Source organism: Echiichthys vipera (assembly GCF_963691815.1).
Source record: "Echiichthys vipera genome assembly, chromosome: 21".
In the NCBI taxonomy this organism is placed as follows: domain Eukaryota; kingdom Metazoa; phylum Chordata; class Actinopteri; order Perciformes; family Trachinidae; genus Echiichthys; species Echiichthys vipera.
In genome coordinates, this window is record NC_139846.1 from 11,327,580 (window position 1) to 11,349,373 (window position 21,794).

Consider the following 21,794-nt stretch of genomic DNA (forward strand, 5'->3'; position numbering starts at 1 on the left):
CACTCTGCCTTTAAAACTACTGTTTCACAGTATTATTTCTGTCAAAATAAAAAAAAGTAAAAAGAAAATAAAAAGTCAAACAATAGTTTTGTTTCCCTTAGAAAACGGTTAAAGTCCCCCTGTTTGCACCAGGAAGCTACAGTGTCATCTTCCCAACTGGTGTGGGCTATTTTCCACATACTGTAGTTTTCCAGCTGGTCTGCAGGACTTTCCACGTCTTACTTGTGACACACGTGGTGGCTATTTCCGTAAGGTTAATGGGTGCACATTCTCCATCATACTGAACAAATATGCCACCATGCGACATGAGGGGTGTGGGGGAGTCGAGAGGAACAAGAGGGGGACATCTATCAATGAAAATGTGCTGCCAAACAGTTCTCAAAGAGAAACCAAGGTAATGTAAAAACGTGCACCGCGGTCCACCTGGCGTTCTGTGACCCCCACTTACTTATTCAGTGGGCCCTTAAAGTTTCTGCTCTTCGGTGCTCCTGTACGGGGGCCCCCAGGATGCTCTACGGGGTTTGGATGGTCAAAATGCCTCGTGCACCTGTCTCGCGCTCCTTGCGTGCGTGTATGAGCAGGTGGGGGAGAGACAGGTGGAAAAGCACTTGCTGCGGAATAAACTCCCATTTGTTATCTGAGAGCAGGTTTAAGCATGCAGACAGTGACATATCTACTGGATGTTCTTCACGGCACCTACATATGCTATTGTATACTTTATTTCTCTTAACGATATTTCCACGTAAGTATTCTGCAAAGTAAAGGCTAAAGAACATGTGCAGCATTAGTCCTCTGCAAGGTGCATTTAGAAAAAACAAGTCGAACTAGACTAAGGAGAGACACACTTTCCACATCTTATTCATCTTTAATTGTGTAAGCATACACCCGGACAGTTACAAACGTCAACAACAACAATCATGATGGGAACATATCACAGAGCACGTCAAAAGTTCAAGTTACACATTTATTGAAAGCGGTAAAATAATAATAATAATAATAATAATAATAATAATAATAATAATAGAAAAACAATCCAGCATAGCTACAACTTATTTCTCCCGTGTATTTCCGTCGTTAGATCGCAGTTTATCCTGAATGGGAGAAACAATTCGTGTTATGTCTCTTTGTCCAGCTTGCATCTTTAATTATAGTGGAAGGAGGTCAGTCATAAGCGCTTTCTCGACCCCTCTCCCTGTGTGGCATCGCGCCCTGCGCAGTTTAACTGCCAAAATAGTGCCGGACTCCCCTGAAAGCGCCATGTGCAACGCAGTCCCTTTCACCCCGTGTCCACCTGAGTTGTTTTTACCCCCCGGCCGCAGATATGTCGTGAATTTGTCACTTATCAGGGTGCTCGCTGTCAGAGGCCATTTTAGGCGCAATAACTTTCCCAGATGGTTTTGGCCTGCCAACTTTTTTTTGTGCATCTCTCAGCAGCGAGATGGATGAATGGGCTGCATGCCTGTTGCTTCCCAGAAATGTCTCTTATGCCTACTAATGAAGACTAATTAAAACATGACAAACATCGACCTTTAGTGCATCCTAAACAGGGCTGCAAGCATGATTTGGATTATGCAAATGAAGTCCCCATTCTTTGACAATATTCAAGTAAGGGGGACATATTTCTGAGATGTGTGTTGTTTAAATATGGTGTAGATGTCTGCCCTGTATGGCCACACAACAGGTGTTGGGGCTTTTAATTGACAGGATACATAGTCTGAATGATTGAAGGACTCTTTTTTTGGTATTATGAGTTTAATATACACTATTTAAAGCCCATTCCCAGGTTTACACAGAGCTAATCCCCCCAAATCAGTGAGTAAATGAGTTGAATCCAGATTGACAGGACATCACATTTGATTATTTACAAAACACTAAGGAATGAGCATGGATATTGACCTGCGGTGTCAATTTTTAGTCTACTGTCTGCTTTTGTTGTCTGCCTCTCAGGATATGATCATGCAATGGAAATGCTCAGCTTGATTTATTCCATTACCTTTTATTCAGATATTATTATTACTCAGGTCGATTTACAGAGTCTGATCTGTGCTGTAGAAAGCACTGGGTGAACAACACAAGGATTTGTTTGGATGGCATGCATAATGCGCCATACCCCAGGTCATTTTATTATTGCCCTGTGGAGGAAGAAGCAGAATCAACAGGAATGGCACACAAGGCTGAGCGTGCTGACTGAACTGATAAACCCCACTGAGATGTGTGCTGTTGTTTGCGCTGTTAAAGATGACGCTGTATCTGTAGTCTATTCCCTGTGTTTTTATGCAGATGTTTTTGCTTTTATTTCTTTGATTTAGCATTAAAGCACCGGAGAAATGGCTACCAAAAAACCAAACATCTACTTAAATGAGTAAATGTTGAATAGGTGTGAACGGATAATTACACCCTTGGACAGGAATACATAGAGAGGGCAGAGAGCAGCTTGAGACTGCCATTTGAATGGGATCTGAGAGGTAATTTGAGCTAAAATGGAGTCCACTTGTGAGCCACTCACTCAGCCCCCCATGGCATCCACTGTAATTCATTATTCCTGGCCGGCACTGGGAGAGGCAATGAGCGAGGGCAGAGGACAGGAGTGGACCCAGCTCTGGTGTAATGAAGACTCAGTAGACCTAAACCCCACACACACACACACACACACACACGCACACACACACACACACACACACACACACACACACACACACACACACACACACACACACACACACACACACACACACACACACACACACACACACACACACACACTTTCACATTATATAGCACAGAGAGCAGGACATTAATGCCACTGAAGACCTTTTGGCAGAGAAATAAGAGTGTGCAGTGATTTTCTCCACACTCAATCCATTTCATTGACCTTTTCTATCATGCATGTGACTCTGCCCTGCTCACTGCAGTGTGAGATAAATATTCCAAGAATAATCTGCCTGACACTGTTTAATAAATTATCCTCTTGAATCTGAATTTTTATGTTCAGAGGTGGGTTTGAGGGGCTTTAAGGAAGATCCGTTCTTTAAAAAACATTTACTGGTATGATTTTCAAAAGTTTTCCCTCTCTTTCGTACACAGCATTGTAAATATTCATTTTTAAATGTATAGAGCTTGGTATCTCATATCAGTTAAATACACTCCATCTGTCGATTTTGTCTAAAGGCTCAGGAGAGTTATGTTCTCTAAATTCATAAAAGTTGTTGGATGAATAGGTCTGGCATTGTAAGATCCGGACCCTGCAACACATTGTTGTTCCTTGTGCCTCCACTAGGGGTCCACAGAGGTCACGGTAATAATGTCCAGACAAGCTGAGAGGATAAATACTGTCATCTGGTGGTAACAAAAGCCATCACTACTGAGTAGACAGAACTGTACTCTCATAGTTTATTGCATGATTTACTTTTTCTAGAATATCTTCCCTGTCCGCTGCTCTTCAACATGTCTTTGGGACACCTGGATGCATGCAACACTTGTCAAGATGTTTACTTAAAAGTGACGGAGAGACTTTTAAATGTGTGTGACAGGTAAAGTGAGGTGACAGGAGAGGGGTTTACAACAGAGACTGTTCAGAGGGACTCAGGCCATGTGCATCCACACTCTGAAACTGCTGAATGGCCCTCAGGTGAGAAGGAGTTACTCTATACAAGTTTGAAAACGTAGAGTGGGTGACCTTAATGACAGAAACAGCTCATATGAATGTATGTTAGCTGGGTTTAAAGGCGTTCGATGATTAATATGGGGCATTCAAGGGGATGTGTTTCTATTTGACCCAGATAATTAATATGTATTTTTTTGTTCTTACCCTTTTTCTGTTTTGGTCTCTTTGTCTTGAAATCTGCTGTATAAATCTGAATATTACTGCTTAATACGGCTGTACGGGAATACGGATTTCTGCATTGATTTAATGTTTACTGTCAAATGTTAAAAATGTAAATGACACTATAAAGAATTAAAATCACAGAAGAAGTGTTTTAGTCCAGTGCTGAGTATTAAAGTGTTTTCTTGTGTGTGAACGGCAAACCTCTTTACCACCCAAAATCAATCATTTATGCACGTGTGTGCCATCGACTTTCCATTAAAAAAAAACAAAAAAAAACATCAAGGACATTCTCAAAACCAAATCCAGTTGGGAAAAACCAAAACACCATTTTCCACGTATTACATAAAAAAGACATGAATTCACTCAAGTAACACATACACAATATTCTGTATCAGCCTGTTCCAACTATGCATTAAAGCTACATGGCTTTTGTTTATGGCTGCACCCTTCTTTCAAGTAGCTTTTGATGTCTTGTGTCATTTTATATAAATTCTGAAATGCATACTGACATATTTGGTATATTTGGGAGCGATCTCTACTAGAACAATGATTGGCTGCACAGCATGAGTTCATACTGCCTGACCCACTGGTGGGCTGCTTGTTATCTTTAAGTGTCTTTTATACGGCATAGCCTGTTATATTTAAAGAGTTGTTAAATGTGCCTTCACGTTTACTGGCAGTTGACTCACTGCAACAAATTAGAGGCAATTTCAAAGACGCGATCAAAACACAACGATGCTGCAAGGAGATGAAATGTAACAGCCTTACCAGGAGAATCTATAGATGGCTCAAATCAATAGATCAGGCCTGTCTTCTGGCCTTGAAGGAAGGACAGAGAGAGTTAGAGGAAGAGAGAGAGAGAGAGAGGAGGGGGTATTTTGGCAATAAGGAGGCGCTCTAATGGAGTCTTTCAGTTTGCTGTGGCTGGAAATGAAAGGAGGTTGAAGCCTGGCCAATTATTCTGCCTGAGAAGAGGAGACTGAAAGAGGAAGGAGAGAGAAGAAGTGGCGTGTGGCGCTAGATTGTTGGCCTCTCAGAGAGAGAGATAGCTAGATAGATAAACGGATAGATGGAGAGAGAGAGAGAACAGATACATAGATGTATAGAGAGCCTCCCAGAACGAGGGGTTCATTCAGAACAGCCCACAGATATTGGCCCCACTCCCAGAAATTTCCCCCAGAGCAAAAGGTTAACTGTCAGTCCCCCGCTAGGTATAAATAGAAGTCTGCCCTCCAGAAAGGCGTGTTCAGAGAGGGGGTAGATAGAGAGGGGAGGGAGGGCAGTTCCTCATGATCCCAGTGACACACAGGGGTGGGGGGTAGTTTCAGGGATTTTTTTTAGGGGTCGGGGAGGGGGAGAGGAGAGAAAGAGGGAAGATGCAGCCAAGGACATTATAATGGCTCCAGAGACTGACAGAGGCCACGGACAAAAGAGTGTCCTCATCTATTCAACTTGGCCGTGACAGCAGACACAACAAATGCCATCATCAGCACCCCCAGAAAGGTCCGGTGCAATTGAGCTGCGGCTGCATTTGACACCCAGAATAAAAAAAAACTAATAATCAGAGAGACATTGTCTTACTGAAGCTGCTGAGACGTGTAATTAGGCTAGTGTCTGGTAATCAAAGGCAGAAATATTGGCTGAAGCTCAGCTGCACGATGTAACGGGTTCATATCACTGGAAGAGAAGCTGGAGAGTGTTTAGTTCCATTATTTCTGGTTTTACAGATAGTATCATTATGTCAGTCCCATACACATAATTCTCCTTTTTTCCTCCTATAATAAAGTAGTTTAAAATCCCTTAATCCAGTCCCATATGCCAGTAACGACTATACGCAGATATCCTTATCAGGTGTTTTTATTTTTCACTTAAATCCATGGTAGCAAAAAAAACGATACACCGCTGAAATATCAGTCACACAGAAACTCTAAAACATGAAGACAAAAAGGTGCTTCACCACCTCCAAAAAATAAAGCTTCCTCTTTTGTTTAACACACCTGAATGTGTGCAGATGCAACCTAAAGGGATCTGCCACAAAAAAAGTATTTAAAAAATAAATCAGGCAACCTTCGACAATGCAACTAAATGTGTTTTTTTTTTTAACAACAGCTTGACACAATATATTTTTCACTGTCTTTTCTCTGGTGAGAGTCATTTGTATTCACTCTGAAGGCATGTAATCTCTGACAAATACACAAAAAACAAAGATGTTATTGCTTTTTTGAAGTATCCACACTGCATATACTTACAAGTTATGTTTTTTTAGCCACTGTCAGAAATAATAATAAATAAGGAAGAATAATCGGCTCATGTATACTCTGATTGCACTTAATCCTCTAGACCCCCAACGCTAACTAACAAAATGTGGGTCTAGTATGGTAATAATACCTGTCTGATCACATAGGAAAGCCATTAAACATAAGCAATAATGTCATGTTTGTACAAATGATAAAACTAAACTGTTATAGTGACAAAAGCACTACATTCTATAATACACAGGCAATCACAGATTGCAAATCTTAAGTAATAATGTCCTGCCCTCTCCTTCAAGCGCGGTATATTCCCAAACTGTTATTGCTTGGAGTGGGAAATGTGTATTATCACAAAGACATTAACACCTGGTCACAAATCACTGTTTTAAACTGGTTTAACAGTTACCACAGATGCTGGCAAAAGTAGTTGTCGTATACTCCTGGTACATTCTGCCAAAATACGGTCCACTCTGGTAATACAAAAAGACAAAATGTGCACTAGAGCTGCAAAGATTAATTAAGATTCATTGATTAGCTGTCAACTATTAAATTAATTGACAACTAATCTGATAATGGGTTAGAATTTGTTTTTAAACTGATTCCACTTTCTGAAATGTGAATATTTTCTGGTTTCTTTGCATCTCTGTGCCAGCTGACTGAATGTCTTTGAGTTGTGGACAAAACAAGACATTTGAGGAAGTCATCTTGGGCTCTGGGAAAGACAGATCCTCATTTTTCACCATTTTCACAATTGTTTGACCAAACAATGAATCAATTATGGAGAAACTCGTCAGATTAACTGACAATGAAAATAACCGTTGCAGCCCTAAAGTGCACATGCTGTCGTTTCCCCCCGCCTAATCCAGACTAATGCTCGGACGTCTTCCTTCTCCCTACTTCCTAATCCTACGTCTGTGTGTCTGAAACTTGTTAGAAGCAGACAAAACAACATGCCAAAGGTTTCGGAGTAGTTTAAAAAGAAAAGAAAAAAAAACCTGTGATCTTGTACTAGTAGAAGGCTGTGAATATGATGCTATTCACAGGTGTAAATGCAACTCATTTCCACTGAAGAATCTAAATAGTTAGCATTTCCCCTCGTATTATATCTTGTGTTGTTGTATATACAAGTGAATATCAGCCAGTACAAACTAATTGGCACTCCTGTATACATTTCCTGTCTCTATTCATTCTATCTACTATCCTTATAGTCACTTTTAAAGGAATAGTTAGACTGAGATGAGATCGATACCACTCATGTCTTTACAGTAAATGTGTACCCATACGTTTCCCCCTGCTGCTGCCTTTAGCTACAGGTTTACTGTACAGATATCAGAGCACTATCGATCTTCTCATCCAACTCACAGCAAGAAAGTCATCTCCCAACTATTCCTTTCAAAATGGAAAGCTCCACTCATTTTCAATCATACACTACTTTTGGTTTGGGGTCATTCAAAACGTACAAAATAAATACTTAATTTGGTTTGACTGGGAACATACATCCCCCCCTGTGCCCCAGTGATGCAACTGAGGCCACTGAATACATTTCTTTGTGAGGAAGAAGACATTTTTTCTTTGCCCACTCATACAACATTTCCCTTTTTATGATCATAATATATTCCGGCTAAAAAATAAAACAGTCTTTTCTGCTAAGACCCTGGATGCAGCCACACCAAAGCGCACTCTTCCACTCCATAGGCTGCAGAAAGATACACACTTCCAGCATAAAACCAGTCAAAAGTTCACTTCAAAAACAAACAAGAAAAAGGCAAAACACTGTCCTCCGTCTAGTGTCAAGGAAGTCTCAATGCTAATGGAGTAGAACAGAGTCGGGAGGGAGAGGTTGTTTGGCCACAAGGAGGTGCAGAGGACATGGCACGTCAGATGAAGGGGCCTTTCCTGACCCGCACTTTGTTAAGAGAACAAAGGATGAAGTCAAAACAATGAGTCTTTTTTCTCCTGTTATTCTCCTCGTTCATCTTTACATTAGATGTCCTTCGCCTGGTGTTCTGCGTTCCCGCTGTTCAGTCCATGTGGGGTTTTTCGACACCACCCTGAGGGAAGACGGAGAAGGAGCCTGGCGTTAATAACATATTAATCAATCACAGTAATGCAGCAATTAGAAAAAAAAACGTTTGAATATCTGGAGCAGGGTTCTTACAGCTTGAGGCGAGCTAGATTTAAGACTATTTTAATGCCACTTGGAATTCAATTTAAGACCACTCTTACAATCGAAATGGGTAGGCGACTAGGCGTATGTATATCAGTCGCTGCTGACCCTGGTGCTGGTGTCTGAGAGCAGGGATGAGGCCTAGCTGGGGCGAGGGTAGAACAGATCTGGGAAATACCTGAGGTTTGTTGGCAGGTTTTCTTGGCGATTTTGTCTTTTTGGGTTTGAAAAACATTTTGCACAAAACAACCCACGCCTCATATGCATAGCCTTGTAACGGTTTAAGCAATGCCACGTAATCTTGGTTAAAGACTGTTTTCATGGAATTTTCATTTCACTGTGTCGACCAGGGTGCAGTGACAGCGAGCTCGCCTCTAAGATAGAAGTATATGAATATGAGTAAGACATTTGGCAAAAAAAAATTTTTTTTAAATTGATGCTACCGATTTATTTTAAGATTTTACAACGCAACATCAGAAGAAAAACTATGACCAAATACCAATTAAGGCGTTATTGTCAGATTGATGAATACAATGCTTTTTAAATGACTTTTTAAGGCTCCACTGTAGAGTTGATAAGTTGTTTACGGCTGAAATAAAGTGCTAAAGCCTTTGTTTATGTAAAGATTTATGATCCTGATAGAGAAAGAAGTCATCAACCAAACTATTGTTATGATCGGTTGACAGCGAAACAGCCTCAGGTGACTCATTTTAAAGACATGAATCACACGAACACATTAGTTTCATTTTCCCGTAAACTCAAAACTGCCGCTTGAACCAACCTCTGTGGGGATTTTTTCTTTTATTAGCAATCAGTAGCTTTCAAGTAAATGTGGACCGATTGCTGCTTTATGAACCAATCAGGATTACTTTATGATTAAAGAAAGGAACATGTTTCTTTCACTTCCCTTATCTGGAAGCTTTTTAATCTGTCTTTTATTGTAATAGGGGAAGACAGTACTGCTTGCTTGACACGGAAAAAAAACATGCATGCTGCTTTTTATCATTGCTCATTTTACCGATCACACAACATTCTGAATATAATCAGATATAAAGGTCTCAGCAGTTTATGTGCTGACTTTTTTGTTTATGGACTGACTGTAACGTCATATAAGATATGATAAGGTTAATGCTGCAAAAGATTGTTTCACTGTAACAGGCTTTAACCCAAAACACAAAAACAAAAAACCCACCCAAAACCACTTGAGAAACAAAGTCTCTGATCCTCCTGATCCTTTTCATAAATGAGTCACTGAAGCGAGAGAGAGAAAAACAAAACCACGAGTGCCGACTTGTGCCAACATTCCTCACGCCTCATCACAAACAAAAACAACAAGTAGCAAATGACCTTCTGGTCAGCAGAGTCCTGACTGGCTCTTGTGTCTTGCCATGACTGTGAAAAACAACAGCCCTTAATCTGCTTTCACGCTTTCACTTGAGTCAAACTGAGGGAGTGACGGGACTCTTACTTTACAGACAGAATGAGGTGAGGCTTCTGGGCACAAGCTTCATGAAGACATCAAAGCTGACTTGATGGGATAATTATGAGGGAAAGGGGGGCGTCCAATGCGCTTTGCACAACTTTAAACCATTTTGACGATTTTACCGGCTGTTGTGAGTTCAGCTTAATTGTAAATAAAGCATGTGTGGTGCAGAGGAGTCTTTTGATGTCTGTGCAGAGGAGTTCAACAGATATGATTTGCGAAGGCTGATTCTGAGAAATGTGAAGAGATATTTTGTGCAAATGTGACAGGCCAAGCGTTTTTCAAAACACACACACAGAATCACAGGTGTTTACCTCTGAATTAGAATCATGGCAAATTGGAAAAACCCTTGGATCGAGAGCGTTATTTGACTGTAAAATATTCCTCTGAAAACTGCAGCACTGAATCTGGTTTAAAGGAGTAATTCACCCAAAAGTGAAGACTCCAAAATGTGATAGTCTCACTGTTTAACTTTAAGATGTTAAATAAAGGGTTCATGGTATATTTAAAGTGGAAACTTTCCATGGGAATTAACTGGAATGTATGGGGATTAATGGGAATACAATGGAAATATCTGCTCAGGCTGTACCATATGCAGATAAATAACTATTATCCGTATCATGAGCAGACATAATCTATTAATTTACCAAATAAATCTATTCATTTGTCAAATACATACGGTGTGATATGTGGTGAGTTAGCTAGCCAGCAAGTTAGCAAATGGGGAAAGGTACTTTGAAAACTTGAGCAGATTATCTGTATGTATGATCGAGGAGCAAGCTGTTAAATGCAGCGCATGGTTACAATTCAATTAAATACTTTTCACCTAAACATGCCATAGGACCTAATATTGCTTTTTTATGTGCATTTTTAAATTGAAAGTAACTTAACTTCCCTTGGAAATGTCCTGAGCCTTTGCAACCCTAGTTACACAAACATAACTTCAAGCTAATAAACATGAAGACATTTCAAATACTTAATGAATGCAAATGTCCTCGTTCTTCTGCAACAAGGAATGCAACACAATTGTTTTAAGAGAGGAGAGAACTAGCAGATAGTAGATTTTGTCTTTAGAACATGTGGATTGCTCAGCGTGGGTAGTTTGGATTCATTTATCAACTTTTCAAAATGATGAAAACGATGCTTCTGGTCATGTTGTTATTAAAAAGGCATACACGTGGCAGCATTTACTCACTCACTGTACGTTATATTCACAGGCAAAGTTGAGCAATGTTCCAAGCGTGAGGCCAATATCAATATTTGAGAGATTAAAAAGCCAGGCGACATATTGGCAGATGTTCATTTTTTTCACAAGGAATCCCTAAATTTGGCTATTGCATAATTGTGACAAAGACATGTAGTGTTCGGGACATTTTATGGTTGAAAAATAAACTTGTCAGTGGTTTGACTTTTGCTTTAAAGAATGGAACCGCTTGTTGAATTAGAACTCAAATATACATATTTGACCCTTAGTTATATAATTACATATTCTGAAATAGTTGCAGACTTTACCATGGCAAGTTGTCGTCCGATGTTTCCCACAGTAACACCACCTGAGAAGAATATGCATGGGAGCCAGGAGCGTACATACAAGAAGTCTGGAGATGTATACCTGAGAGAGAGAACAAACGAAAAATGATTAAATAGTTCTTAATGATGTAGAGCAGGTTTAGGAATGCTGTTCTGTAGATGATCCTCTGCTCTGACCTCTTTGGAGGGTGTCAACTTAAACTACGGTTCCCACCAAAGCTAAACAAGATGTCGTATGATTATCAAACAAACACAATGTCATGTGATAGAATAAGAGACACACATACGCCAAAGACAGATCCTTGAGTGGGGAAAACAAAACCTGTCATGCTAGAAAATATACTCATCTCCCCTCCTTCTCGTTCTTTCCTCTGTCTGTTTCTACCTTGTAAAGTCAGCATGAGCTGCAGCTGTCTTTTGAACCTCTTATCGTGAACAGCCGTCCCTTTTCTCAGCTGTTATGTTTGATGATATGCCACTGATGCCGGTAAGAGAGCAGAGAGCTGTTAATTGGGCTCCCAGAGACAAGGGGGCTTCCCAAGATATAACTCTGTACTTCAAGAGTTATCCGTCTAGTTTTTTTTGATGGAATGATACAGGTGGGAGCACTTCCAGACACTTCATACTTCACTCAGACCAGGGTGGGGTTTACAGTCACAGCTATATAATTAACACTTAAACCCACATAGTTTTTTTGTGTGAGTGTAACATGAAACCAGAAATAAGTGATGACAAGGCACTCGTGATTAATCATCATAGACAGCATCAGTTTTGTTTCCTCAAGGGGAAATCCCCTGGACACGTTTTGTTCCCTTCGTTCAATGAAAGCTAATGGCTAACTTACTGGTAGACTCCGTTGTAGACGAGCAGCTGTGTGAACACAGTAGCTAGGACAGCTGTGGTGATGCCCAAACCGAAGCCGCTTCTGGACCGGTCGAATGTCCACCACAGGCCCAAGGACAAGGCTGCCAGCGTTAGGGAGAGCTGCACATTATTGGCAAAGTCTAGTTTCTGTGTTTTGGGGCAGTTAAGGACAAAATCAAACCGTATGATGCTGGCATTAGTTCTTACTGAAATATATGCATGACCCGCAGCAGTTCCATCACCAATCTAGAGATGGAAAAAGTGCATTTTCCATGTTTATACCACCTAGAATAAACAAGGTGAAAGGATACAACACTGGCGTGATTGATGCCGACGAACACTGCGATGCACCTCATGACGCTGGCCCACTCCCTCTTGAACTTGTGCGGCTCTCCCAAATGGCTATCGAGGCAGGGGTACAGCAGACCGACAACAGCTGTGAAAAGGAACAAACAGACCCCAATTACACAAGATAGCGTAAGCAGAAATTCGGTGAAACGCCAGCTGGGAAAATCCTGTCATGGAGCTGCTGCGTGGGATTATTTTATTTGCTGAACATGCTCTTCCATAATTAGTCTCATTTAGCCACCTGCAGTCACCTTAAAACCCCCTTTTTTTTTTTAAATAACACTCAATGTTGTTTGGTTTTGAAGTAGTTTTCCTTTGTGTTGACTGTTCCTTGATGTAATTCCTGTTTTTCTGTAATGTGGGCTCCTGTTATCTTTAATATAACTTATTCTATATTGTAAATCGAGAAGATATTCAGTTTACCATCACATAAGACAAAGCGAGCAGCAGTGTCTCTCAATTTAGAAACTAGTACCAGGTGCTGTTTTGCATTTTTTTTTCTTTCAAAATGACTAGATCACTGGGAAGGAAACAACGTTCATGTTGCATTGAGTACTAGAAACAGAGTTTACACAGATAAGCCCTTAAAACAAGTTCCTGCATGGAACTGACAAGACATTAATCTAGCACAGACTAATGTCAACAGACTGTGAAAACAGCCACACTTGCAGTTGTGTTCAGCCCCGCAGCACATGGGAGGAGGAGCGGATCATAAATAATGTCTCCCCCCCTCACTTCCTGGTTCCTGGACTTAAAAGTAGCATATGCTCCGAAGTGTCCGCCCCCTCAGCTCACCCGTTATGACACTAGCCAATGAGCGCGCACCTCCCCTCGTATCCGGCTGTTGCGACCAATCAGAGCCCGAGAATCACTGCCATCTGTAGCAAGTCAGGTTTTTTTTGTTTTTTTTATAACTGACTGCCAGACAAAACGACGAAGACGAATGCAGCATCATTAGGGAGGAATAATTGTATAATAGCCAGCAACGACTAAGCCGAATAGTGATTCATCACCACATGATCACACAGTAGCTCATAGCAGTGGCAATAATAATAAAACATGTTGTTTTATGTCTTAAAGTGGTTAGAATTGCGCAGTTTTACAACTCGGTGTGGTGTGAACTGTAAATGTGCCTCAGACATGATTTTCCAGACTTTAGCACCCATAAATAAAGAGAAAGTTGATTTGAATGGCTTTATTTTTCTCTCCCCCTTCCTCTTTATATGGAAACGCTTCTTCACTATAACCCCTCCCCTCTCTGCATTCCTTTGTCCCAAACTTAGTAGCAAACTACTGATAACCCAGGTCAAACTGCTCTGCACAACTATTTCTAACACGCTTATTCCCCTTTTGATCCCCTGCAGACAGAGTCGAGTCTACTCACCGGCCCCTGTGCCGCAGCAAGGTGGGATCCACCAGGCAGACGAAAACAAAGTTGTCATCACCTCCTCGGGAAACAGGGTGACATGCCTTTGTATCTGCAGCAAGTTGAGCACCAGGGCGAGGAACGCCCCGACGGTGAAGAGGACGAGACCCCGGCGGATCAGGTTGGCCGTCCGGACGTCGTGCAGAGAGCCGTAGGCGTTGCTGAGCACCGACGTGATGATGGACATCATTTCTTCAGCTTTGAATGCTAACCAGTTGGCCCCAGATGAGTGCTTAGTTTCAACCCTTGATGCACAGGAGCAGCTCCAGCAGTGGTCCTCTAGTCTGGGCATTTGGCACTTTTGGGCTGCAGGAGAATGTGATACATGTTAATGAAAACATAATAGATACATGTTCTTTTTTCTGGATTCTGCAACAACTGAATAAGTTGGACTGTAGTGAGAAAATGCTGCTCCTCCTTACCTTGATCCTAAGACGTCTTCAGTGTCTGGTCCAGAGAGAAACCTCCACTCCGGATCATCCGCGCCTCGGCAAATGATTAAACCAGGACTTGTTTTCCTGCTATCGCGTTGTTTGTTCACATCATCATTAGCAGACACAGAGAGAGAGAGAGGGAAAAAAACACACACTGCTGCTCGATTCCACAGCACAGAGCTCATACCAGGGACAAGAGCTTCCTCTGCAGAAAACAATCACAGCTGTGTCGGGTGAGAATCAGCAGCCAATCAGAGCGCGGCGGCTGATATGACGTGGCGCCACCCCACCGCCCCCTCGTCCGGGACAGACGCACAAACCAGGAGGCTTGCTGAAGAGCTGAAGTGAAAGTGGAAACAGAGAACTACTTTAAATGTCAGCCAAACACACGAAACTCTGACTATAAGGAGCATTTGAAGAGCTGCAACAATAAGCAGGGATGCAGCGTATTACAAGATCAAAATGGGTATTACAATTTCAAAGAAAATACAATACAAGTTGCCCAGTAAGTCATGATAAACTCCGTACTTAAATCATTAAAGTAAATGTGTGTTTACCAGTCTAAAAGCAGAACGCCCTCTTGAATAAATGCTCAAACATTCACAGCTCTTTTCCACCTCCACCTTGTCCACCTCCACCAACTAGTTCCAGTCCCCTGCACAGGTACCTTTTATATCTGGGAAATTGGATAAGTGGCACAACCTTTTTTTCCCCCCTTGTTGTTGATAAAATGTTGTTGAACTTTTGGGGTCAGGTTAGAGGAGGCGCGGCTTGCAGGGAGGAGTGAGCGGGGCATGTAGGGCAACTGCATGTCTGTCAGAGATAATGATAATGGGAAAGGTTCAGTGCCCGGATGACACAGTCTTTCAAGGACAAGCAGCAGCATGGAAACATGTATTGCAAGAGCCTGTGGGATCCAGCCGGTTGCATATAGGGCAAAAACAAACCTCCACCCATTGCATACGTGCAGCAAAAAACATACATCTAGGTGCATGTTTACCAGCTGCGACTATGACGCAGATATTGTTTTCACCTTGTGAGTCTGTGTGTCATTATTGCAAAATACACCTCACTGGAGCAGGAACACACAGGCAGTTTGGAGTACTTTGCTAGGTGTTTACATGGACAGATTTTTGTTGTTGTGACAGCGTCCCAGCTGTGCAAGGTGCAGTCACGAAACTGAACAGGTGTTTAGTAGAGATTAAAATTAAGTCCAAATATAGGTGTGGTCCAGGCAAGCATCAAAGAGATGCCTGCATGTGGAAAAAAATACAGTTATTTAAAAATAACAGTAGAAAAGTCCCAATTACTTAAAGTATTATTTACTTAACATCAGCTGCTGGCACTTTATACAAAGTAATACCATGGATGAATCATCTGTTTTCATGCAAATTAGCTTGCAAAATGAAGCGATGCTTCATGACCGACGGCAAATTTGGTAAATAAAAAGAGAACGCGTATCAATCAGATAACATTTCTTTTTTTTTTCAATTAGGTTTAATTAAAAAGCTTTTTTGGAGTAATTATCGGTGCTGCTGATGTCTCAGGGTGGTGCATTCATTGTTTTTTTCGGCAATTATGTGGTGCTAAAATGCAGAACCAAAACTGAGTTCTGCACTAAACAAGATTGTGCCTGGTTTCGAATTGTCCCCCAGTGTTAGCCAACTGCTGAATTTACATCTTCTTTTTATGGCTGATTTGATGTGCCATGTGGGAGAAAATGATGCCCCAATTACCAGGAATATTACAAACAAAACAAAAAACACCCTATAACATTGTAAACACCAGAGTCAGTCCGTTGGTGCAATACTTTGGTCTAGACTGAAATATATCAACAACTTTTTCTTATATTATCATGGGATTTTGCACAGGCATTCAAGGTTCCCAGAGGATGTGTCTTAATTGCCTACGTCATCCCCTGACTTTACCTTTAGTGGGACCATGAGGTTGAAAGTTATCATTTTGAGCAAATGTCCCTACAATTATTGAAAGGTTTGCCATGAAATGTGGTGCACACATTAAAGGGATAATTCTGAATAGTAGATCAGAGTATTACCTACAGCAGATGGCAGTCGGCACCCCCCAGTTTGGAGAAGTAGGCTCGAGTCCTGAAACGGAAGCTAAGCAATGTATGGCTGTGGATTGGGGCAGCAACTAAACATATTTTAGTGTACACTATATTTTAAATATTTTCACACCGCTACCTTGCCGTCAAACAGCCCTGTTTCAGTTTAAGCAGGGTAATCAAAGTTGTTATATGCTCTTGTCAAAGCCACCATTTGACTCCATTGACAAAAACATTTTACATTTTAACTCGCAGAAAACAGGAAATGCTGATCTACCATAGCCTCAGTTGGTTAGTTTGTTTGTTTTATTGTGTGACTTTGGTGTTTTAAAGGGTAAAAACTAACCAACAAACAACCTATCAGTGAGACAACTTCCCCCAAAACCCCCCAAAAATCTGAACTATCCCTTACATTGTGTTTAGCGCTGATTAGCAAATGCTAGCATGCTAACATGCCTACCTGAGGTGAACACCAAAGAAAACATTATACCTGCTTAGCATCAGCATGTTAGCATTGTCATTGTGAGCAACTTAGCATGCTGATGATAGCATGTAGCTCAAAGCACTGCGGTACCTGCAAACAGTGAAGGCAAATGTAGCGGAGGGCAAGAGGCTTTATTTCAGAGACTTTCATGTTAGAAGTTATTAACCATGTCATCACACAATTTACAAGATAAAGAGCAGTCCCACTCCAGCAGATTCAGAATACGTTTTTAAATGATAGTATTTCATAAGGCTATGTGAGTCATTTTATAGGTATTAGAGTTTCCAGACAGCACATTCAAATTGACCGAGTTTAATTTGGTTCCACTTGAAAATGCCATTTCTAAAATGGCAGTGATAACTGAATGCTTAAATATAAATGTCACAGCTGCACTCCACTGGAGCTGTTTCACTATTTTGTAGCAAACAAGTCAAGCATGAAAGTATATTGAGGGTTCAAAAGTTTGCATTTGTCCCCCCATCTCATTGCTGAGTGCTTAGAGTGGTGTTGGTGTATGCAGAAGGCACACAGCATGTCTTATTGGATGAGACGACTGTCAAAGAGGAAATTCTGCTTCTTTTTTAAAAACCATTTGAACAGGCTTCTTTTTCCTTCCTCATTCATTTTAAGTTTTTTTTAAGGCAGCTTTGATATAATAGCATATACCACCTCATGACCTCTTTACAAACATGCAACATTCAGAGACATTTACTTTGCTGCAATCCATAGATAATGACATCAGTCATATTCACTCTATCCTAATTTCAGCGGCCCATGTGGTTAACACAGATAAATCGCCAGAGCTTCACAGTTCCACAAAAGGGGAAAGGAGGTCAAAATGAGCAGGGTGCACGTATGAGGAACTCTCCAAGTCCCCAAACTGCCACTAATCCAGCAGTAGTATTCTTCTCTGCCTCAGGAAAAAATGAGTGTGTTAAAGGTCTATAGGAAGGAGTGTGTGTATGTATGTGTGTGTGTTTCCCAGGTGAATACATTTCTCCCTGTGATTCTCAACAATCCAGGTGCCTCCGGATAAAAGCATACAGCAGTGAGTGTATCTGGGGTGTCAAAGTGTGTAATCTTAATCTACTAAGAAAAAGTGTATTGTTGGTATATGTACAGTATATTGAAAAATAATGAGATCCTGCAGGAATTTAGATCCCCAATTTAGCTTCTAGTGCTTCTTCTGACAGAAACATGTGCATTAATGTCGAGGCCGAAATGACAAGTTGTGTGTTAAGATAATGCCGGGCCATAATAACCATGAAAATGGCTCGACATAAAGCAAATAGCTCCAAACCGTCAGAGTTGGCGCTGACGTTGAGGAGGTCTCAGCCACATCAGAAGATAAAGCAGGATGCTATACGACACTTCAAATGAATAGCAGATCAAGCGTGTCATAGATTATGCTGTTATACTGGGAGGGATTGAATTATAGCTAAAGGAAAAGCCTGCTGGTAAATTGATCTATCAAAATTGAGCTTGACAATTTCTTTCCTCAATCCTGTGTGAAATTATGAGGGGAAATCTGTCCTCTCGGAGAGTTGATTAAGACGAAAAATGGTTTCAGCTTCATCCTGTTTATTCCCTCAGGTGTCAGAAATCATTTATCCCTTTCTAAGATAATGCACATTTAGAGAGTCTTTGGAAATTGTCTAACCCATTAATAAAGAGGGTATTTTAATGTAAATGCACCATAGGTAATGGAGGTATCCGTGCCTTTTTCTTTAAAAAAATGAAAAATAAATAACAATCCACAGTTCAATCAAAATTCCCTGACCCTTTCTTCTTCCCTTCTCCAATACCACCACTTCAATGCATTCTGGGCACTCTGGATATATACAACTTTCTCAGTATCTCTCTTTCAGTGCCATGAATGATAAAAGAGGATTCTGGGGTATAGAGTGTATCAAGCAGCTTAACAAAGGATGCCATAAAGGCCCTGATTCTACAGCCCGAGGGCGTGGCACAAGGATGCAGTCTCTCAGCCCCTTTGTTCTTTAGCGTTCGGCTCAAGAATTGTTTCACAGCAGCTCACCTTCTTTTCATAGCCAGATTCTACACTTACTCCTGCACAGCATGCATATTTTCCCTGTGTATTACACCAAAACAGGAAGAATGTGTTGGGTTCTAAGGAATGATAATCAGGACTACAAGCCAAACAAACTCAATGAATCAAAATGGTTCTGTTTCACAAGCAGAGAATGGCCTTCGATTTGGTTGTTTGAAGGAATAGTTCAGCATTTAGGGAAATACACTTATTCTGTTTTCTTTCTGGAGCTAGCTGCTAGTTAACAAAATCCACCTGCCAGCGCCTCTGAACCACTCTAAAGCTCTAAAGCTCATATAGTAACAAGTAAGGTTGAGACAATACAGGCAAAGACATTCAATTGTGGATTGCTGGGCTATTTTGCTTCCATAACATGTGTTCTTTCAGACTAGTTGAAAGAAAACGTCCAAAATACACATAGGTGTTCATTTTACCACAGCCTGGCTAGCTGTTTCCAGTCTTTATAAGCTAACTGGCTGATGGATATAACCTCATATTTAATTGACAGATTGAGAAAGGTATCAATCTTCCCATCTAACTCTACAAAGAAGCCCATAAGTATACTTCTCAGATTGTCGAACTTCTCTTAAATTGATACACACCCTTCACTATAGGCTCGGTTTACACCTGATTACACCAAAATTTGTCCTGAGTGATCAGATCACAAGTGGACAAGTCTAAGTAGTCTAAAGTTTAAACATGTCAGAACCATAGGTAGCTGTTGATTTTTGTCTGTTTTTGTATTTTTAAATATTATCATTTTGAAAGTATTTCTCATGTCACAGAAACCAGTGCAGAGTGTGTTTCAGATGTTATTATCATACTGTCGGTGGTGTGTTGGTGTTGGCTCCCCTGCTCTTATACAGCTCTCTGGAGCTCTTAATGAGCCCTTAATTATAATGATTTATGTGAGAATAACAACTGAAATTTACACACAGCACAACAATAACAAGATGTTCTTCATTAATATATGCAGGCTATCTATACGCAAACAGGAATGATGTACGTGTTTATTTGCATATAGGGCAGGGGATTGCTATCTGGTCACAAGTGAAGACCATGTAGGGACACATGCTGCTGTCAGGTGTGAACACACATACAGAGAGCTGTCCACAGGATGGATGTTAAAAACAGGTCAAAACAGATGTAATGTGTCTGTTATATTACGTTAAACTTCCTGCTGCTCTTATCGTAAATGAGCTTCTTAGTGCTTAGCTTATTGCTGCCGTTGACCTTTTAATAACTTCACTTTAAAGGAAAACACTTGAGTTTGCTATCTTTCTTCAAAGGAAATTGCACCAAGGTGATAAGCACTGCACCTTCAACAGGGCTGCTGACTTTTTTTTTTTATTACTCTATGTTTTTGTGAAACATGGTAAAAAAATGACTCGACACCACAAACTCAAAACTTACTACAATACTGATTAAACAATTATTCGACAATCTCACAAAAACTGCACATAAGCTCCACAAAGGTACTATTTTGTTGCAGGGCTGTTGTATTGGACTGCTAACAGCATCGGTGTTCCTGACCCCCCCCCAGCTGTATATGTGGCATATTTACACAAAAGCTCTATTCAAGTCAGCTACACTAGAAGTGCCCATGAACAGCACGGTTCCAACAGCGAATCAGCATCCTAAATGATCCCTGTCTGTCTGCTCAGGTGTCATTCTCGACCAATCACAGCCCCTCCCTCAGTGGGTACGTTTGTGTGTGAGAAACACTGAGAGAGATAGTGAGAGCAATAGAGAGTTTGTTTAAAGTTGAACAATGGTGCCAAAATACACCTCATGTGACATTTCTGCGCTATTGTAGGTCGCTGTTTCATTTTGGAAAATTCAAACAAGCTTAACAGCACAGAGACAGAATTGAATTTTGATGTAATCCTTCAACAGATTCTGGAGCCGCTTTACAGGCTGTGACTAATAGGACAACTCACTATGACAGCGCCCATCCATGGTGACTTTACTGGGATTTGGGCACATGACTAATAGCTAATAAAACTCTGTCAGTTGAAATGTATTCAACAACAACTCTGAGTCAGAAGGGCCACCTTTTTTATCTTCATCTGTTCTATACTAGTACTACTCCACTGCACCTTAAATACTGTATGTCTCATTTCCCTCAATATATCATAGTGTACGATACAATATGATACAATATTACTTTATTGTCAGAACAAATCTAAAGGTAACCTACCTTGTATTATATTGTTTTATGTTATATTCACTCTTGCACTATATTCTCTTATATCAATACAGACAAACACTGAGTTTTTTGACATAACCTTAACATATGAAGAGCTCTTCTCCAAAACGAGATAAAAGCCAAATTTAAAAAAAATGAGTTTGAGCCACTTTTCTGTATACAGAACCTTTTCACTGCTTCATCAATGTTTCATGCCAAATCTCTATATTTCCTTGTTTAAAATGGTCCTCAAGATGCAGTTCCTTTCCAAACTGCAACCAGCGCCAAACCTATTTTTAGCCTAAATGCATACGTCCTCTCGACCAATCAGAATTCAGTGAGTGTTCTATGCGATCCAACATGGCGGCGCTCTGAAGTGGGAGAGTTTTTTGTGTCTTCCATCTGTTCAACATGTTCAGACTGAGTGAAAGTGAAAAAAAACGACTAAAAACAAATGAAAAACACCACAAAAATGTGACAAAATTACTATAAACAGATGCAAAACACCCCAAAAAAATGACTAAAAACAGATGAAAAAACACAAAAACGATTAAAAACAGATGAAAACACCACAAAAACGTGAAAAAAATGACTAAGAACAGAAGAAAACACCACAAAAAGTGAAAAAATGATTATAAACTGATGAAAACTCTCGACCAATCAGAATCCAGTGAGCG

The 21,794-nt window shown here is 40.6% G+C and overlaps 1 protein-coding gene across 1 annotated transcript; it reads right to left on the reverse strand.

Annotated features, from left to right (window-relative positions):
* Positions 1-5,667: 5,667 nt before the first annotated feature.
* insig1 (insulin induced gene 1) lies at positions 5,668-14,495 on the reverse strand. The gene is made up of 6 exons (XM_083936262.1): positions 14,319-14,495; positions 13,855-14,202; positions 12,434-12,558; positions 12,103-12,269; positions 11,241-11,340; positions 5,668-8,129 (listed from the first exon to the last, which is right to left on the reverse strand). The coding sequence occupies exons 2-6, from the start codon at positions 14,186-14,188 to the stop codon at positions 8,100-8,102; spliced, it is 756 nt and encodes a 251-aa protein (XP_083792388.1). The 5' UTR covers positions 14,189-14,202; positions 14,319-14,495; the 3' UTR covers positions 5,668-8,099.
* Positions 14,496-21,794: the final 7,299 nt, after the last annotated feature.